At 50.4% G+C, this 20,649-nt stretch overlaps 1 protein-coding gene across 1 annotated transcript; it reads left to right on the top strand.

The window, feature by feature from the left end:
* The first annotated feature begins 10,713 nt into the window (after window positions 1–10,713).
* On the top strand, window positions 10,714–13,346 carry irx5b (iroquois homeobox 5b). Its single transcript, XM_006807898.3, has 3 exons — window positions 10,714–11,133; window positions 11,744–12,149; window positions 12,807–13,346. The coding sequence occupies exons 1-3, from the start codon at window positions 10,909–10,911 to the stop codon at window positions 13,343–13,345; spliced, it is 1,170 nt and encodes a 389-aa protein (XP_006807961.2). The 5' UTR covers window positions 10,714–10,908; the 3' UTR covers window position 13,346.
* The last annotated feature ends 7,303 nt before the right edge of the window (window positions 13,347–20,649 follow it).

Raw genomic sequence — 20,649 nt, 5'->3', positions numbered from 1 at the left:
GGTCTGGAGGCAAAGCTGCATGTAAACAGATGGAGGCCAAACGTGAAGACAAGCCCACCTTTATCTGATGGTCTGTGTTTTTCTCAGAGGTTGCTATAGTTACATCGAGACGTTACTTATCAGCAGAAACTCAGGAGGTGAAATCTACGAAGGAACGTCAGCATCAACGTTCACATGAATCATGTTTCTGACTTTGAGAACAGAGTTGAAATTTTACGATTACAGACGCTCGTGTAGACGAGTCAGTGAGACAAGCTGATCGTCCGTCCTGTGATACAACAGCCGACCTCTTACTGCTCCATGACCATCGATGACCTCACATCTGTCCAGATGTTTCTGCCAGCTTTTCCATGTTTGTGTGTTTTTCCTGCTGACCACATGTTCAGCATCAAAGAACGATCTCCACGAGCCGCGGCTGTGCTGAAACTTCAGCTGTTATTTCAACTTTATTCTCAAAATAGAGTAAAAATAAAATTCCTTAATGTGCTGATCCTCAGAGTTCAAGTTCAAGATCGTCCCTCCCCCCAAATGACGTGTGTGTCTGTGTGTGTCTGTGTGTGTGTGTCTGTGTGTGTGTGTCTGTGTGTGTGTGTCTGTGTGTGTGTGTGTGTGTGTCTGTGTGTGTCTGTGTGTGTGTGTCTGTGTGTGTCTGTGTGTGTGTGTGTGTGTCTGTGTGTGTGTGTGTCTGTGTGTCTGTGTGTGTCTGTGTGTGTGTGTGTGTCTGTGTGTGTCTGTGTGTGTGTGTGTCTGTGTGTGTCTGTGTGTGTGTGTGTGTGTCTGTGTGTGTGTGTGTCTGTGTGTCTGTGTGTGTGTGTCTATGTGTGTGTGTCTGTGTGTGTGTCTGTGTGTGTATATGTGTGTGTGTCTGTGTCTGTGTGTCTGTGTGTGTGTGTCTGCTAGGTATTTCCTGTGCTTATCTTAAACAGGATCTATTAGCTGCTCTCACATGTGCAGAGAGGTGTAGGTGTGATCACACCTCCATCACTTCCTGTTGTGGTGCGTTGGTGCACTCTGACTGACTGCTGCAGCCTCTCAGGTTCTCATGTTCTTGTGACAGAGGGAAGCTCCGCCTCCAAACAGACCAGCTTCATTGGGAGCAGCGGGAGTAACGCAGGCCGAGCGGCCGCGGCGTGTTCCCAATAATCTGTCGGTCCCGGTCACAGCGTGAGGCAGCGGCACAGCGGCACAGCGGCGAGCTGCTGGCTGCAGAGTGACGATGCCGACCACAAACCACAGTCCTCTGCTTGTTTGCCCCTGCGTTTCCTTTCCCAGGCTCAGTCCTGCGCTCAGCGTGCATCACAAACACGCTGCAGAGCCGCCATCTTACAGCCGTCCCACGCTGCCGAGGCTGGCAAACGTTTTCCAGAGTGAGACAAAGTCCCAGGTAGCATCTGCACCGCCATATTACAGCGTCAGCTCTGCTGCGTTCCCATTGGATGGTCGCCGCTGCGATGGTCCTCAGAGGCAGCTCCTCTAGGAGGAGCGCTCCTAGCTTCAGCGATCGCTTCTTCTCTGTTTACTCCGCCTTCAGTCGTGCTCCGTCACTCGCGCTGTAACGATGCCTGCTGACGCCGCGGTTCCCTCAAAGAAGGAGCGTTTAAACGAGCCTCCGACACACCATCACCTGGCTGCTGCTCAGCCTGCTCTCTCTGCTGACAGGTGCGCTTTGGCATTGCGTCTGTGGTCACATGATGACCAGAGTTCATTCAGAACCTAAACCTGGTTTTAACTGATGCTTCTGTCCAGCTATCCTCACACAACAGTTCGTGACCTCTCACCTCCAACCTCCTGCTCCTGGCCTCCCGCCTCTTGGTCATCAGCTGCTGCACACTGCTTCACTTCCTGGACCTCTGGCTGGTCCTGAGGTGGATCTGGATCATGTTCCTCCTGCTCGTCGTCCTCTGGGAGGTGACCTGGGTCTGTGCTCCAGCAGAGAGCTGCTTCATCGGGACTCTGGTGGACTCTCGGGTTCTCGGCTGGAGCTTCTGTCACGGAGGGACAAGGCTGCTGAGGCGGCTGCATCGTGTTTGTAGTTTTACCTGAAAGAAGATGTGAAACACCTGATTACACTTAAACAGAACCAGCTCACAGCACGTAGTCTTCTGATGCCGTTTCCAATCACGATCCTGATCAGATCTGATCAAATGCACGTGTCTGCATGTTTTACCTGTTTGACTGACAGCTCATGGAGAGCGTTTCACATACAAACATCACGTGTCTGATATTTGTCTGCCTCTCATTTGCTACATGGTGACATTCACACGTCACAGATGGACGTCGTCCTCGTGCTGTGTATTTTCTGCTGTTTGAGAATGTTTTGCTGGTTTTATGCTGATGTGATCAGAGAAATGATATGAAATCATTCGTCCAACAGAGGCTCCAGCAGACAGCGAGGGAAGATCTCCAAGATCTGCATAAATTTATCCTTTCTTGGTTTTTCCAGCCAAGACTAGAAGTCCAGAGACGACGGTCAGCTGCAGGTTCTTAAACATGTCGCTGGGTAACATCAGCGTGCTATGAACCTCAGGCAAATTCAGAGGGGAAGCGAGGACCAGGGGAACTCTACGAGGCCGAGAAAAAGAACAAAGGCAAACAGAAACCTACATGGGGAACCTTCAAAATAAAACAGGAAGTTGACTGAATGAGAGGCCGTGTGTGTGATTCATGCAGGCAGGAGTTTGAATGTAAAGGTTCAGTGTCACAGAGAACTGAAACCAGCACCTCAGACAAACAACAGGCTCACTTTGAGTCGTTGCAAACTGAAAACCATCCCTCAGATCAACTGAAAGAATTTCAGCGCTCATAAAGCCTACACATTCTCATAAAGCCTACACATTCAGAATCAGCCAAAGCCAAAAAATAAACTTTAAGTTAAACCACCAACGCAGCATCTCCCACAGAGCTGATGTTAAACTGCACGAAGAAGCAGGAACCCATCCTCAAATCTCCCCAGGAAGCAAACAAACATGGCCAACGACACAGAGAATGATGAGGTGAGAGAGGAAGAGGAGGAGGAGTCAGGAATGGATGCCTCCCATTGGTGTCCTGGGCTCGGCAGGCTGGAGAGATTTTGTATCTCATCTGGCCTGCGAATGCCTCGGGACCCCACGAGGACCTGCGAAGCGTGGCTGGAGTAACTGCTCGGCCTTCTGCCTCCACAGCCTGACTCTGGAGAGCAGCAGGTAATGGGTGGATGAGACAGGTGTAGTTTAGCCAATACAGTCAGCAGCACCACCTGTATGATCTGTCTGATGCTGAATAATGAGCCGTAAACTCATCACAATACTCCCCACCAAAGTCCCTCACACCTGTCCTCTCTCACACCTGTCCCCTCTCACACCTGTCCCCTCTCACACCTGTACACCCTCACACCTGTCCTCTCACACCTGTACCCTCTCACACCTGTCCCCTCTCACACCTGTACACCCTCACACCTGTCCTCTCACACCTGTCCCCTCTCACACCTGTACCCCCTCACACCTGTCCCCTCACAGCTGTTCTTTTTCACACCTGTCCCCTCTCAGACCTGTCCCCCTCACACCTGTCCCCTCACACCTGTTCTCTCTCACACCTGTCCCCCCTCACACCTGTCCTCTCACACCCGTCCCCTCTCACACCTGTCCTCTCTCACATATTTTCTCTCTCACACCTGTCCTCTTACACCTGTCCCCCCTCACACCTGTCCTCTCACACCTGTCCCCTCTCACACTTCCCCCCTCACACCTATCCCCTCACACTTGTCCTTTTTCATACCTGTCCCCTCTCACACCTGTCCCCCCTCACACCTGTCCCCTCACACCTGTCCCCTCTCACACCTGTCCCCTCACACCTGTCCCCTCTCACACCTGTACCCCCTCACACCTGTCCCCTCACACCTGTCCCCCCTCACACCTGTCCTCTCACACCCGTCCCCTCTCACACCTGTCCTCTCTCACATATTTTCTCTCTCACACCTGTCCTCTCACACCTGTCCCCCTCACACCTGTCCTCTCACACCTGTCCCCTCTGACACTTTCCCCCTCACACCTGTCCCCTCACACCTGTCCCCTCACACCTGTCCTTTTTCATACCTGTCCCCTCTCACACCTGTCCCCCCTCACACCTGTTGTCTCTCTCACCTGCCCCCCCTCACACCTGTTCTCTCTCACACCTGTCCCCTCACAGCTGTTCTTTTTCACACCTGACCTCTCTCACACCTGTTCTCTCTCACACCTGTCCTCTCACACCTGTCCCCTCTCACACCTGTTCTCTCTCACACCTGTCCTCTCACACCTGTCCCCCCTCACACATGTCCCCTCTCACACCTCTCCCCTCACACCTGTTCTCTCTCACACCTGACCCCTCACACCTGTCCTCCCTCACACCTGTCCTCCCTCACACCTGTCCTCTCACACCTGTCCCCTCACACCTGTCCTCTCTCACACCTGCCCCCCCACACCTGTCCTCCCTCACACCTGTCCTCTCTCACACCTGTTCTCTTTCACACCTGTCTCCCCTCACACCTGTCCCCTCACACCTGTTCTCTTTCACACCTGTCCTCTCTCACACCTGTCCTCTCACACCCCCCTCACACCTGTCCCCTCACACCTGTCCTTTATCATACCTGTCCCCTCTCACACCCGTCCCCCCTCACACCTGTTCTCTCTCACACCTGCCTCCCCTCACACCTGTCCTCTCACACCTCTCCCCTCACACCTGTTCTCTTTCACACCTGTCTCCCCTCACACCTGTCCTCTCACACCTGTCCCCCCCCAGACCTTTCCTCTCTCACACCTGTCCCCTCACACCTGTTCTCTTTCACACCTGTCCTCTCTCACACCTGTCCTCTCACACCTGTACCCTCTCACACCTGTCCGCTCTCAGACCTGTCCCCCTCACACCTGTTCTTTTTCACACCTGTCCTCTCACACCTGTCCCCTCTCACACTTTCCCCCCTCACACCTGTCCCCTCTCACACCTGTCCCCCCTCCACATCTGTCCCCTCTCAACTGTTCTCTCTCACACCTGTCCCCCCTCACACCTGTCCTCTCACACCTGTCCCCTCTCACACTTTCCCCCCTCACACCTGTCCCCTCACACCTGTCCCCTCACACCTGTCCTTTTTTTATACCTGTCCCCTCTCACACCTGTCCCCCCTCACACCTGTTCTCTCTCTCACCTGCCCCCCCTCACACCTGTCCTCTCACACCTCTCCCCTCACACCTGTTCTCTCTCACACCTGTCCCCCCTCACACCTGTTCTCTCTCACACCTGCCCCCCCTCACACCTGTCCTCTCACACCTCTCCCCTCACACCTGTTCTTTTTCACACCTGTCCTCTCTCACACCTGTCCTCTCACACCCCCCTCACACCTGTCCCCTCACACCTGTCCTTTATCATACCTGTCCCCTCTCACACCCGTCCCCCCTCACACCTGTTCTCTCTCACACCTGCCTCCCCTCACACCTGTCCTCTCACACCTCTCCCCTCACACCTGTTCTCTTTCACACCTGTCTCCCCTCACACCTGTCCTCTCACACCTGTCCCCCCCCAGACCTTTCCTCTCTCACACCTGTCCCCTCACACCTGTTCTCTTTCACACCTGTCCTCTCTCACACCTGTCCTCTCACACCTGTACCCTCTCACACCTGTCCGCTCTCAGACCTGTCCCCCTCACACCTGTTCTTTTTCACACCTGTCCTCTCACACCTGTCCCCTCTCACACTTTCCCCCCTCACACCTGTCCCCTGTCACACCTGTCCCCCCTCCACATCTGTCCCCTCTCAACTGTTCTCTCTCACACCTGTCCCCCCTCACACCTGTCCTCTCACACCTGTCCCCTCTCACACTTTCCCCCCTCACACCTGTCCCCTCACACCTGTCCCCTCACACCTGTCCTTTTTTTATACCTGTCCCCTCTCACACCTGTCCCCCCTCACACCTGTTCTCTCTCTCACCTGCCCCCCCTCACACCTGTCCTCTCACACCTCTCCCCTCACACCTGTTCTCTCTCACACCTGTCCCCCCTCACACCTGTTCTCTCTCACACCTGCCCCCCCTCACACCTGTCCTCTCACACCTCTCCCCTCACACCTGTTCTTTTTCACACCTGTCCTCTCTCACACCTGTTCTCTCTCACACCTGTTCTCTCTCACACTTGTCCTCTCACACCTGTCCCCTCTCACACCTGTTCTCTCTCACACTTGTCCCCTCTCACACCTGTCCTCTCACACGTGTTCTTTTTCACACCTGTTCTCTCTCACACCTGTCCTCTCTCACACCTGTTCTCTCTCACACTTGTCCTCTCACACCTGTCCCCTCTCACACCTGTTCTCTCTCACACTTGTCCCCCTCACACCTGTCCTCTCTCACACCTGTCCTCTCACACCTGTCCCCCCTCACACCAGTCCTCTCACACATGTCCCCCCTCACACCTGTCCCCCCTCACACCTGTCCCCTCTCACACCTGTCCTCTCACACCTGTTCTTTTTCACACCTGTCCTCTCTCACACCTGTCCCCCCTCACACCAGTCCTCTCACGCATGTCCCCTCTCACACCTGTCCCCCCTCACACCTGTCCTCTCTCACACCTGTCCCCTCTCACACCTGTTCTCTTTCACACCTGTCTCCCCTCACACCTGTCCTCTCACACCTGTCCCCTCACACCTGTCTTCTCTCACACCTGTCCTCCCTCACACCTCTCCTTCCTCACACCTGTCCTCTCACACCTGTCCCCTCACACCTGTCCTCTCTCACACCTGTCCCCCCTCACACCTGTCCTCCCTCACACCTGTCCTCTCTCACACCTGTTCTCTTTCACACCTGTCTCCCCTCACACCTGTCCTCTCACACCTGTCCCCCCCATACCTTTCCTCTCTCACACCTGTTCCCTCTCACACCTGTCCCCTCACACCTGTTCTCTTTCACACCTGTCCTCTCACACCTGTCCCCCCTCACACCTGTCCCCTCACACCTGTCCCCTCACACCTGGTCTCTTTCACACCTGTCCCCTCTGACACCTGTCCCCTCACACCTGTTCTCTTTCACACCTGTCCTCTCTCACACCTGTTCTCTTTCACACCTGTCCCCTCACACCTGTTCTCTTTCACACCTGTCCTCTCTCACACCTGTCCTCTCACACCTGTCCCCCCTCACACCTGTCCTCTCTCACACCTGGTCTCTTTCACACCTGTCCCCTCACACCTGTTCTCTTTCACACCTGTCCTCTCACACCTGTCCCCCCTCACACCTGTCCCCTCACACCTGGTCTCTTTCACACCTGTCCCCTCTGACACCTGTCCCCTCACACCTGTTCTCTTTCACACCTGTCCTCTCTTACACCTGTCCTCTCACACCTGTCCCCTCACACCTGGTTTGGGTTTTCTGTAATGCAAACAGCTTCGGTCTGATCCAGCACTTCATCAGACAGCCGTGAGAGGATCAGACCTGAGTGCAGACTGATTTCCTGCCGATGGACTCGCCGCACTCTTAAATTCTGCCTCTCATTTGATTACAGTGCTCATTGATCAGCGTGTAAACAACCATTGAATGAGGATGTGCGCCGGTTTGATGTAACCGTCTCCTCTCTGAAGCACTGCATGCTGAAATCTCATGGGTGCTAATTATGTGTGCACACAGATTACAAGGATTGCATTTCATACTTGAATAATAACTATTAAAAACGAGTGTTTTCCAATTAATTAAACACACAGTCGTTAAGTAACCTCTGGACATCTGCCCTGCGGGCTGAGCTCATTCGGGAGCTGCTGGAGGAAACAAACGAGCGCTCCTTTCATGTGGAAATCTTCACAAAAGAGTCGTGCCACTGAGAATACGGAGGAAACGCCGCCGCCACACTTCCCTCAGTGTTCGACTTTGTTCGTGCAAATTGTGAACATAACTTTTTGATATGATAAAACAGCAGAACAGTGTCATTCCAGGGGCGGGCCTGCTGGGGGGCTCGCCGTGGAGATGATGAAAGAGCTTTTCCGAGTCATTACTCCATCCAGCAGGAAGCCCTCGGTGGGCTCGCCCTCCTGAGCATCATCAGCACCCGAGGAGGAGGCGGAGGAGGAGAGGCGCGCACCTCGGCCGGTGCAGAGGGCTTTAATGAAAGATGCTTTAAAAAGCATGAAAACGTCTCTGTTAAACTGCTCAGCCTCTGCAGAGGATCAGCCGACTCGCGTTGTTTCCCCCTCAGTGCAGCCGGAGAGAGGCTGCTCACTTTACCAGGATTCACTGCAGCAAATCAATATTCGTTTAGCATCGCATCATCGCAGACTCAAATCGAGCCGTCTCACTCAGACCGTCACCTAAAGCAGGAGGAGGGATTAAAAACATCTCAGACTAAAGCCAGGCCCAGACTTAATAAAATGAAAATGGAGTCTAGACTAAACTTAATTCGGGAAACAAAGGCCGAGGTGACTCTGCCTAACATTTCAGATCCTGCACTACGCTGACATCCATCAGTCACATGATCAAAAACACGGGAATATCGATGACCTAGAGGTAGAAGAACGTGCAGCATGAGGATCTGAGCTGAATCAGACTGTATACCAAAGATGGAAGGAGCCCCCATGACATCATTTCGAAGTCGATTTTGAAACCTTAACATTTGTGTTTCGTAACCTCCATCTTTGTTCACTTTACCAAAGTTCAAACTAAATAAAGCTGCAGTTCCTGTGATGTCCAGCAGAGGCAACAGTAAGTCCGTCCCCATAGACTCCACGTTAAATAAACATGTTTACATCCTGATACACAAACTGTTTGGTCTCTTTAGCTGATTTAGAGTCTTTGTTTTTACCTGTCCTGTTCCTCTTTGGGTCACAGCTGTCCATCTTTTAAATAAAGTTTATGCAAACTTACAGTAAAATGTCATTGAAAAGTCCCATGATGCTTTGTAATCTTCATTTATTTACTATAACAAAAGGCTTACAGGGAATTAAAATGAAATATTTGTAGCATTTACAGGAATGTCTAACTAGTAGTAGTAACTATTGTTTACATCCCAAAGTATGATGGTAAACGTATTTCCAAACAGGATGACGTTTGTGAGAGAGAACCTGTGACGGCGTGAAATGGCCTGTGGAGCGTTGGGATCAACGGCAGTTAATGCACCGAACTCGGCTTCCTCGCTGTGCTCCTACCTGCAAACGTGGAAATTCCTGCAGCCTCGTTCTGAAAATCCGTGGACGTGGCCATTAGAGGTGGACTTCAGCTGGTTTCACCGAAAAGCAGCGACCGGACTTCCACTGACGCGGGAAGTGTTCGCCTTGCTGGCACTCTGCTAATTATAGTCCCCACTAATCAGATTAGGCGGAGGCGGTGTGGGCTTAGATCCTCAAAGTTCACTGAGCTGCTCTCAGGACACTCAGCATCAGCCACAGGTGTCCACGCTCTCCCACACCCACACCAATCAGTCAGCAGATTGATCGCCACCAAGTTCATAATTCAACACCGTTCAGCAGAGAGAGCGGGACGGCCGGGTTTGATGTTTCACAGGATTGTACTGCTTGTCACGGCATCTGTCCTGCTCACACCATCACCTGTTACGCATCAGTGGAATCCCGAACACCTGAAGTGACATCACGCCCTGAACGCTTCTTAAGTCACACAATTATAACTGATGACATTTCTACAGGAAGTAATCAATTAAACTGAAAATGAATGAAGGAATGTAACTTTTGTGATACTCAAACCCCGCCTCCTGATGATTTTTCCTCTGTGTAGAAGTTAGTTTTTCCTACTGACCCCTGAGGCTGTTAATTGTGATGTAGCATCTGATACGTCATCTGCTTAAGTTTCAAAACCTCAGCATGAGCGTTTTTTTAAAACCAGAGCTGTTGAACCGCGCACTCATGGGCTAATGACCAGCCAATCACATGTTTTAGCCAATGAGCATAATCCTTCCTCCTGAAACACAGCACGATAACCTCTCTTTGCTATAGTTTGTATGGCAGATGCCAACTTGTCTGCAAACACCTGCCAACTACTAAAAATTGAATTATAATCATTTGCCTTTAAAGCAAAAGTCGTTCAACTCTGAACTCTGAGGGTGAAATATTTCTATTTCCTGTTTGGAGCTCACATTTTCAAGTTTTACTCCCACTCAGCGAGCTCTTGTTGAGCGTTTGCAGACGTATCATCGTCTTCAGTGCAAACTACAAGCGAACGCAGCAACATGCTAACAACCAACGTGAATGCAGGTCGTATCACGTCCAATCCAATGTGTGCGTGACGTCACATGAGAAACCCCTGCAGAGCTACAGTCACTTTGAAACCACTGCTATCGCCATCTGGTGGCCGGCAGGTGTAATGCAGGTTTAAACCCTCTGCACTCCGAACACAGATTAACTCATGTTAGTGTCCTGCTGGGAGTTTATTTAAACCAAGAACCTAACCAAGCATTTTTATTGGCTAAACCTAAACCGAAAGTTTTTATTGGCTAAGTCAAACCAAAGGAGCTAAAGAGTGGAGTAGCCAGTTTAACAGTCCTGCGGGTCCCACGTGTTTGTTTGTCACAATCATTTGGAATATTTCATAAACTACATGTTGGTCCACGGCGCACTTTGATGACGTGTTTCGTGCACAAACAGTCAGAAACTCTGCAGGTGTGAGGAACGTGAAGCCTTATTATCCTGGTGCTTTTATTTTGTAGGGTCGCGTTAGTTCCACCTGCTCGCAGAGTGCGCGCGGGCTGAGGGGAGAGGAGAGAGCGAGCAGGAGGAGGTGTGAGCGTGCGGAGGTGGAGCTGAGCCTCCTCTCCGCTCAGTCTGTCTGCGGGTTCGGCGCAGATCGGTGCGCAGAGCCGGAGCGGACAAAGTGCCGCCGCGAGCCTCCTGCGATGCTCCTGGAACTCCCGCTCCTGTCCGCCCGCTCTTCCCTCCTCCGTCCCGCGCTCCGACGCGACTTCTCCCGCGCGTAAAAGTCATGTCGTACCCTCAGGGCTTCCTGTTCCAGCCCCACGCGCCTCTGGCTCTGCACTCCTCCTTCGGCTCCGGCCTCCTCCTGGGAGCGCGCTCCGAGGAGCTCGGCCGCTCCGCGTCCGGCTCCGCCTTCGCTCCGTACTCCGGACCGGCGACCTCCCCCGGCTTCGGCCCCCAGCTGCCGTACGGAGGGGAGCCGCGCGCCGCCGCGGCGCTCAGCTCCTATGTGGTGAGTGCGCGCGGAGGGCTCGGGTTCCGGTCCGTACAATGAAAATATCAGTGCTCTTCAAAAAGTTATTTTTCTCATTTATTTTCAATGATTTTTGAATTTATTATTACATTTATTTAAAATTCATTTTAATCTGTTTTTTATCTTTTTTGAAAATCTTATTTATAAGATAAAAAAATAACTTTTAATTATTTGTCATTTATTTTTGAATTAATTATTATTCATATTTATTAATTTAATTTCTAAATTTAGTTTTAATTATTCTTTAATTTATTTTATTTAAAAAAAAAATGCAAATTATTTTTAATGTTTTTATTAACATTAATATTTTTAATGTTTTAAACTTATTTTTATATTTATTTTTACTTATTCTTTAATAATTTAAAAATTAAATTATTTTTAAATTATTTTTTAAATGTATTTTAAATTGAAGGAGGAACCTTGTACATTTTTGTGAGGCTGAGATTTTCCGGTGGATTAAACTGACTGAGCGAGGTCTTTCCTCCGTCTGTGTTTGGGTCTGTAGTTTGAAGCCGTGTGGTCATGTGACCCTCGGGTTAAACTGCGTGGGAACTCGAGCTGACCGCTAACATGATGGTTTCTGTTTCAGAGTCCGGGTTACGACCCGTCCTCGGGCATCTCCGGGTCCTTGGACTACCACCCGTTTGGGGCGCTGGGCCCATATCCGTATGGAGACCCCGCCTACAGGAAGAACGCCACACGGGATGCCACGGCCACGCTGAAGGCCTGGCTTAGCGAGCACCGGAAGAACCCGTACCCCACCAAGGGCGAGAAGATCATGCTGGCCATCATCACAAAGATGACCCTGACGCAGGTGTCCACCTGGTTCGCCAACGCCCGGCGCCGGCTGAAGAAGGAGAACAAGATGACGTGGACGCCACGGAACAGGAGCGAGGACGAGGAAGAGGAGGACAACATCGACCTGGAACGCAACGAAGAAGACGAGGAGCCACTGAAGGCGAGCGGCGAGGAGACGGAGCCGAAGCGTGAGGCTGGTGAGTGAGGGGGGAGGGGTCCATCCATCGATTGATCGATTAATTGATGGGTTTTAAAATGACCTGCACGTGACACGCGTCGGGAACCCGGAGACGTTTGCACAGAGCCGGCGCTCCTCTCCGTCCGTTCTTGTAGGTGATGACATCATCGCAGCGGCTGCTGTGGAAACAGTTTCACGAGGTTTTTATAAAATCTGTGGTTTTAGTGTGAGAGTGTGAGCGAGCGGTCCGTCCTGATCAGGTCTGTTTATAGATCAGATTATTGATCAGACTTTATCAGATCATCGGCTAAAATCAAAGAATGTTCTGGAAGAGCGGCGGGCGCACGGCGAGAGAAACGGGAGCGTGGACGCTTAATGATGCTGAAGCGTGGAGACGGTCGGCGGCGGCGTTCTTCTGATTGATTATTTCTCACTGATGATGTCATTGATCTGGACGAATCAAACACTTTCAGGCTGAACTCTTTTCTTTCTTCTTTAAAGTCGATTCATTGGTCGTGAGAGTCGCTGCTGATTGGCTTTGACCATAAGGCAGATGTGAGGGGGCGGGGTCTAATATGCAGCGCATTTTGTTTGTGTGTGTTTGAATCAAACTCATAACCCTGCACGCTGAACGCTGATGTGTGTTTGCTCTGACCTGTCCCCGCCTCCCCCCCAGACTCCCGCAGCGTGGCGTTCAGAGACGACGGCGGCAGCGACGCCGATCGAGGATTCGACGAGCTGGACTTTAAGGACTCCCCCGTGGACCGCAGACCCGTGGACATGTCGGCGGACCCTCCTCGGAGCGCCCCCCCGGAAACGCTCAGAGTGCTGGAGGGGGCGCGCACGCCGAGCCCGCGGTCTAAGGAGCGCCCCTGCGGCACCACCCAGGGGCCGAACGTGGCCCCCAAACCCAAACTCTGGTCGCTCGCCGAGATCGCCACGTCTTCGGACAAAAGCAAAGGATGTAGTGACTCACAGAGCGTGGGGGCGGGGCAGCAACGGACCCCGTTCCCCCACGGCCCCGCCTTGCCCCGACACTTCTATTACGCCTCCCCCTTCATCCCCGGATACTCCGCCTACGGCCCCCCGGGGCCCCTGCACGCCGGCGCCTCGTCGTTAAACGGATTACTGCAGACGGCGGCCCGAGACCGCCGGCTGCGCTGCCAGAGCCAGTTGGAGCCACACGAGCACAGCAGAGGCACGGCGAACGTGTAGAGCGTTTCCACGGGTCTGCGCGGCCCCCGGGGGGCGGGGCAGACTCTGATTTGTTAACAGGAAGGTTGAGACAGTTTTTCTATGTTGATCAGATGTTTGTAATCCTCACGTATCATTAAAGCCTAGTTTTATTAACCCGCCTGCTCTTCTTCACACACATAACGAGCTGCTGATCTAACGAGCCGCGGCCTCAGCGTCCACGCGCTCGTGTCACTCGTATTTCTAACAACATTATCCAGGTTCCAGTTCAAACCCTCCACACGTTTAACGAGCCGTCATCCAGCTGTTATTGATCTTTAAATAAAGAGGACGGCGCCGCGTTCGCTGCACTGCTGTAAAACTGACGCTTTGATTAAATCCAGAGCAGCGCACACGAGGGGCGTCCTCGCACAACCATCCAACCAAAACAAACGTCCAGGTTTAACCAATAAAAATCTGTTCTTTATTTACAAAATGACCTTTTTGTTTTTCTGCATCTGATTAGATTTATGGAGTCGTTTCATCTTTAATGTGAATTCAGTTTGTGCTTTTAACACGAACTATAATTATATTATTACATTTATTATATTTAATCATTTAAACACAGAAACAAACTGAAATTCAAACCTAAATATGAGCATCCTGTTAAATATTTAAATGAATCCTTTTGTAATTTAGCTTTTAATTAATTCATCTTGGAAAAATGTTTTTTTTTAAAAGAATTTATTTATTCGTCTGTTTTGTCTTAAATCCAAAAATTATTGAAGGACTGTTTCAGGATGAGTTCAGCTCATATTCTTATATGCATATGGTTGATGCATGAAACTGTCACGTTGAGCTCATCACGTTGGTTTTCAGGTGTAAGTGTGCCGACCGCAGCGCAGCACCCACCTGAGTTTTTGCCATGACTCATTTCTTAACAGTTTCCTCCGTAATCGTTTCAAAATAACTCGAGCGCACAGGAGCCGAGCGCAGACGCAAAGACCACAAAGACTTTAGCATTTTAAAACAACAATAAGAGCTTTTAAATAAAACTCATTCATAAATATGTGAGAGCTTTTACATCAGCAGCTCATTTGATTAAAGGATTTAATCACTTATCAAACCCGGTTTATGAACGAACACTGATCTGTTTTTATATTCATCATGAAACAGCAGATGATCGTGTGGAAGTGTAAATATTCGTTCTGCTCTTTGGTAGCTTCGCTGCTCAGATTGATTTTGATGTTTTCAGAGAAGCAGAATTTTTCCCCAAACTCGTAGACACAAAGCAGCGTCCAGGCCTCGGGGTGTGCTCCACAGCATCGCTGTGACATCAGCAGGATGTCAAATTCAAGTAAAACTTTTACCTGATTTATTTTAACCAGGAAAAACCTGACAGCAGCCAGTACACACAAAATAACACACAAAGTACATACGCACATTAATGATCGCCGTCACAGACGGCCGGGCGGCGTCCTCCGCTGCAGAGGACCCCACGAGCTTTCATTGGCACCTGAATGTGTGAAGAGGAAACCAAAGGCGTCGTCCTAAATGCTGAAGACTGACAGAAACAAACAACGTCCAACCCTCTGAGAGCTTCGATGGAAGACGTCATCCTGGAGACGTTAGACGTTAGTATTACAGAGAACAACAGTCACAGCCAGACGTCTGTTTTTATTCTACGCTTTTTACTGTCTTTCATCATCAGTTTGGCAACAAATTCATGAGGTTCATCAGGTTACAGGTGCTAACATGACCGTCTGACAGCAGAAGAGCTGGGACAGGAGGACAGGAGGGGAGGACAGGAGGGGAAGACAGGAGGGGAGGAAAGGAGGAGAAGACAGGAGGGGAGGACAGGAGGGGAAGACAGGAGGGGAGGACAGGAGGGGAGGAGAGAAGGGGAGGATAGAAGGGGAGGACAGGAGGGGAGGAGAGAAGGGGAGGATAGAAGGGGAGGACAGAAAGGGAGGAGAGAAGGGGAGGATAGAAGGGGAGGATAGAAGGGGAGGACAGGAGGGGAGGACAGGCGGACAGAAGGGGAGGACAAGAGGACAGAAGGGGAAGACTGGAGGGGAGGACAGGAGGGGAGGACAGAAAGGGAGGACAGGAGGGGAGGACAGAAAGGGAGGAGAGAAGGGGAGGATAGAAGGGGAGGACAGGAGGGGAGGAGAGAAGGGGAGGATAGAAGGGGAGGATAGAAGGGGAGGACAGAAAGGGAGGAGAGAAGGGGAGGACAGGAGGGGAGGAGAGAAGGGGAGGATAGAAGGGGAGGACAGAAAGGGAGGAGAGAAGGGGAGGATAGAAGGGGAGGACAGAAAGGGAGGAGAGAAGGGGAGGATAGAAGGGGAGGATAGAAGGGGAGGACAGGAGGGGAAGACAGGAGGGGAGGAGAGAAGGGGAGGATAGAAAGGGAAGACAGGAGGGGAGGACAGGAGGGGAGGAAAGGAGGGGAAGACAGGAGGGGAGGACAGGAGGGGAGGACAAAAAGGGAGGAAAGAAGGGGAGGACAGAAAGGGAGGACAGGAGGGGAGGACAAAAAGGGAGGACAGGAGGGGAGGACAGGAGGGGAAGACAGGAGGGGAGGAAAGGAGGAGAAGACAGGAGGGGAGGACAGGAGGGGAGGACAGGAGGGGAAGACAGGAGGGGAGGACAGGAGGGGAAAACAGGAGGGGAGGAGAGAAGGGGAGGATAGAAGGGGAGGACAGGAGGGGAGGAGAGAAGGGGAGGATAGAAGGGGAGGACAGAAAGGGAGGAGAGAAGGGGAGGATAGAAGGGGAGGATAGAAGGGGAGGACAGGAGGGGAGGACAGGCGGACAGAAGGGGAGGACAAGAGGACAGAAGGGGAAGACTGGAGGGGAGGACAGAAAGGGAGGACAGGAGGGGAGGACAGAAAGGGAGGAGAGAAGGGGAGGATAGAAGGGGAGGACAGGAGGGGAGGAGAGAAGGGGAGGATAGAAGGGGAGGACAGGAGGGGAGGACAGGCGGACAGAAGGGGAGGACAAGAGGACAGAAGGGGAGGACAGAAGGGGAGGACAGAAGTGGAGGACAGAAGTGGAGGAAAGGCGGACAGAAGGGGAGGACAAGAGGACAGAAGGGGAAGACTGGAGGGGAGGACAGGAGGGGAGGACAGAAAGGGAGGACAGGAGGGGAGGACAGAAAGGGAGGAGAGAAGGGGAGGATAGAAGGGGAGGACAGGAGGGGAGGAGAGAAGGGGAGGATAGAAGGGGAGGACAGGAGGGGAGGACAGGCGGACAGAAGGGGAGGACAAGAGGACAGAAGGGGAGGACAGAAGGGGAGGACAGAAGTGGAGGACAGAAGTGGAGGAAAGGCGGACAGAAGGGGAGGACAAGAGGACAGAAGGGGAGGACAGAAGGGGAGGACAGAAAGGGAGGACAGAAAGGGAGGACAGGAGGGGAGGACAGAAAGGGAGGAGAGAAGGGGAGGATAGAAGGGGAGGACAGGAGGGGAGGAGAGAAGGGGAGGATAGAAGGGGAGGACAGGAGGGGAGGACAGGCGGACAGAAGGGGAGGACAGAAGGGGAGGACAGAAGTGGAGGACAGAAGTGGAGGAGTTTTACAAAGTTATAAATCCGGAGAGTTAAAATATGAATAAATCTGCTTAAATACAAATAACAGGGAGAAGATCCCAGAAACACACACAGACACACACACAAACACAGACACACACACACTCACAGAAACACACACACACACACACAGAAACACACACAAACAAACAGAAACACACAAACAAACACACAAACACACTCACAGAAACACACACACACACACACAGAAACACACACAAACAAACACAAACACACACACAGACACACAAACACACTCACAGAAACACACACACACACAGACACACACACACACACAGACACACACACACACATAAACACAAACACACACACACACACAAACACACAAACAAACAGAAACACACAAACAAACACACACACACACAAACAAACACACAAACACACACACAAACAAACACACAAACAAACACACACACACACACACACACACACACAAACACACAAACAAACACACACACACACAAACAAACACACACACACACACACAAACAAACACACAAACAAACACACACACACACACACACACACACACAAACACACAAACAAACACACACACACACAGACACACACACACACATAAACACAAACACACACACACACACAAACACACAAACAAACAGAAACACACAAACAAACACACACACACACAAACAAACACACAAACACACACACACACACACACAAACAAACACACAAACAAACACACACACACACACACACACACACACACACACAAACACACAAACAAACACACACACACACACACACACACACACACATAAACACAAACACACACACACAAACACACACACAAACAAACACAAACACACAAACAGACACAAACACACAAACACACACACACACACACACAAACACACACACACACACACACACATAAACACAAACACACACACACAAACACACACACAAACAAACACAAACACACAAACAGACACAAACACACAAACACACACACACAAACAAACACACACAAACAAACACACACACACACACACACACACACACAAACACACAAACAAACACACACACACACACACACACACACAAACACACAAACACACACACACAAACAAACACACACACACACACACACACACACAAACACACAAACACACAAACACACACACACACAAACACACACACACAAACACACACACACAAACACAAACACACAAACACACAAACACACAAACACACACACACACACACACACACAAACACACAAACACACAAACACACACACACACAGTCGACCTCTGCAGACGTTATGTTTCTAAATTAAAAGAGATGAATGACGCTCTTGGATTGGCTGCTTCTAAACCTCCCGCCTCTACACCACGCCTCCCCCCACGCCACGTCTTCCTCCGTGGTTACTTTACGTAACCACAGCACTGAAAAACGTATAAAGTATCAATATTTTTATTTTAATACTTTTTTAAATTGACATTAATATTTATTTAGTAATTATAATTTAAATTCAGAGTTTATTTAGTTAATTATATTTTTCTGAATCATTCTTAATAACACTTTACATGTAATCCAATTACTTAAAGTCAACATTTAAGAGTAAAATGTTCCACAGCACCAGATCTCAAAAATCCAGTGAAGTCAGACAAACACGACCAAGAAGCGACTTCATCAGCGAAACACGCTCCAGCGAACACGACTGAAGGCCGCGCCCCCAAACACGACTGAATCGTTCTGCGATGTGTCTGTATCGACTCCTCTCGTCTCATATTTCTATTTTGCTCCAGCACAGCGGGTGTGCAGCACTGTTCTGTTCTAATCTGACAGACACGCCTAATCCCAGAAACAAGATGAGACCCTGCAAACAGCTGTCCCTGAAACACGGCACGTGTCTCTCGGCCTTTAGCGGCCTCGCCGCTGAGCGTTTTCTCTCCGTGCAGCAGGTCTCCCACATGTTTGTGATTTTCTCTTTATTCATGTTTTTAGTAAATGTGCGTGACCTTCAGAGCCACCGTACCGCAGTGACAGCCTTCAGAGTATAATCCCAGTGTCCAGATTACAGGCCGGCGTCTTTGCTCTGAATGCTTCTCTGCGATTCATTTTCTGACAGCAGGAGAGTCTTTGTAGCGTCAGCGTGCCATCAGGCAGATGAATGAGGCTAAACGTTTTCTTTATCTGCCCCCCCGACACGCTCGGCATGATGGGAGGCGATACGGCGTGGAGGGTAGGTAGCATTAAGCTTCCCATTGAGCTCCAACATCTGCTCTGACAAACAAGAGGGAAAAGCTGGAAGCTGTTCAATTTCAGCGCGACCCTCGGAGGATACGAGGCGCTAAGAGGCTTACACCTCCTGCATTTCCTCCACGTGCGGGGGGGGGGGCTCGCTTTAACCAACCACTTGTGTACATTTCAGATGCAGCAGCTCGTCTTTTGAGTTTGATCCTGATCCCGCAGCGACGAATGGGCCGAGCGAGGATCCTAAGCTCTCCTCACAATGAGCCGGATTCAGGGAGAAATCCGAACAGGGTTCGCGTTCAGGAGGCCGAGGCTGCACATCACGACCTCCGCCGCAGAGCTGTGTGCACGACCACAAATTACAGTTTTGATCTGGAAAACTAAATTTAAAGAGATCTTTATATCACTGTGGCTCTGTGAACTATTTTATCGATGTATTCATCCACAGCCGGCACAGCTCACACACCGACTCTCCTGATTCAGACAGTTTTTATTTGTCCATAAATCTTCTGTGATTTTACGTCTTTGTCCTGTTTGTGTTTTTCAGGTTGGCGGCGTGAGGACGGGGGAGAGGTGAACGGCCAATCAGCACCTGAGCGAACACCTGAGCAGAACTGTGCGGCGGACGCTTCCCGCTCTCTCCGCAGGGACGCTTTTTAAAAGCTGAAGCTTTGAGGCTTGGATTCAAACACGCGGTGTTGTGCTCTGAGCACGCCGACCACACCTGCTCATCGCCAAACCCACACCAGACGCTTCCTGGCCCACAAACGCGCTGATGTCACATTGGTCCGTCTTTTAAGCCGGGCTGATGGAGATGTCCAAACCCAGCTCCTCTTCCTGCTGTAATGTTCTGCTGCATCGATCTTCTGCCGATTCTTCACATTTGGACAGAAAACAAATAAACAAGGTGGAACATCGATCCGCAGCAGGAGAAACAAAACCAGCGTCACTGAATAATCCATCAAACGGGAAACAGGAAGTATCGATCAGTTTAAACAAAGCTGAGCTGGGAAGGCCGGCAGGATCCTCGGCGGAGGCTGCATTCACAAACCTCTGTTTGTGCTGTAAAGTACAGAGTAACAGCTGGACAGAAAACATCTGCAGCATCATGCAGTTCTTCAACGTATGACGAGAAGAAGAAACCTGTGCCTTTGCAGGATCTCTGAGTCCGGCGAGGGCTTCAAACACAGTTTTTCCTTCCCACTGCCACCAAGTGCTCAGTCAAAGGGTGTCTCTGACTGATTGTAGGGTCTGTACAGTATGAAGCACCTCGAGGTGACTGTTAATAATTAAATTGAGTCAAAAAGGGAAATTTTTTCTGGCCTCAGCTTTGATTTCTCGCTGTTTTCCTGTTCAACAATAACTATAAATATAAAAATAAAATAAAAATAAAATAAAAATAAAATAAAATAAAATAAAATAAAATAAAATAAAATAAAATAAAATAAAATAAAAATAACAGTAATAATAACAACAACAATAATATTAACAATAATAACAATAATAATAATAA

The sequence above is a fragment of the Neolamprologus brichardi genome, chromosome 7, assembly GCF_056152115.1.
Source record: "Neolamprologus brichardi isolate AB-2024 chromosome 7, ASM5615211v1, whole genome shotgun sequence".
NCBI lineage: Eukaryota > Metazoa > Chordata > Actinopteri > Cichliformes > Cichlidae > Neolamprologus > Neolamprologus brichardi.
Note: the sequence above shows the minus strand (reverse complement) of the source record. Positions and strands in the feature narration are given on the sequence as shown.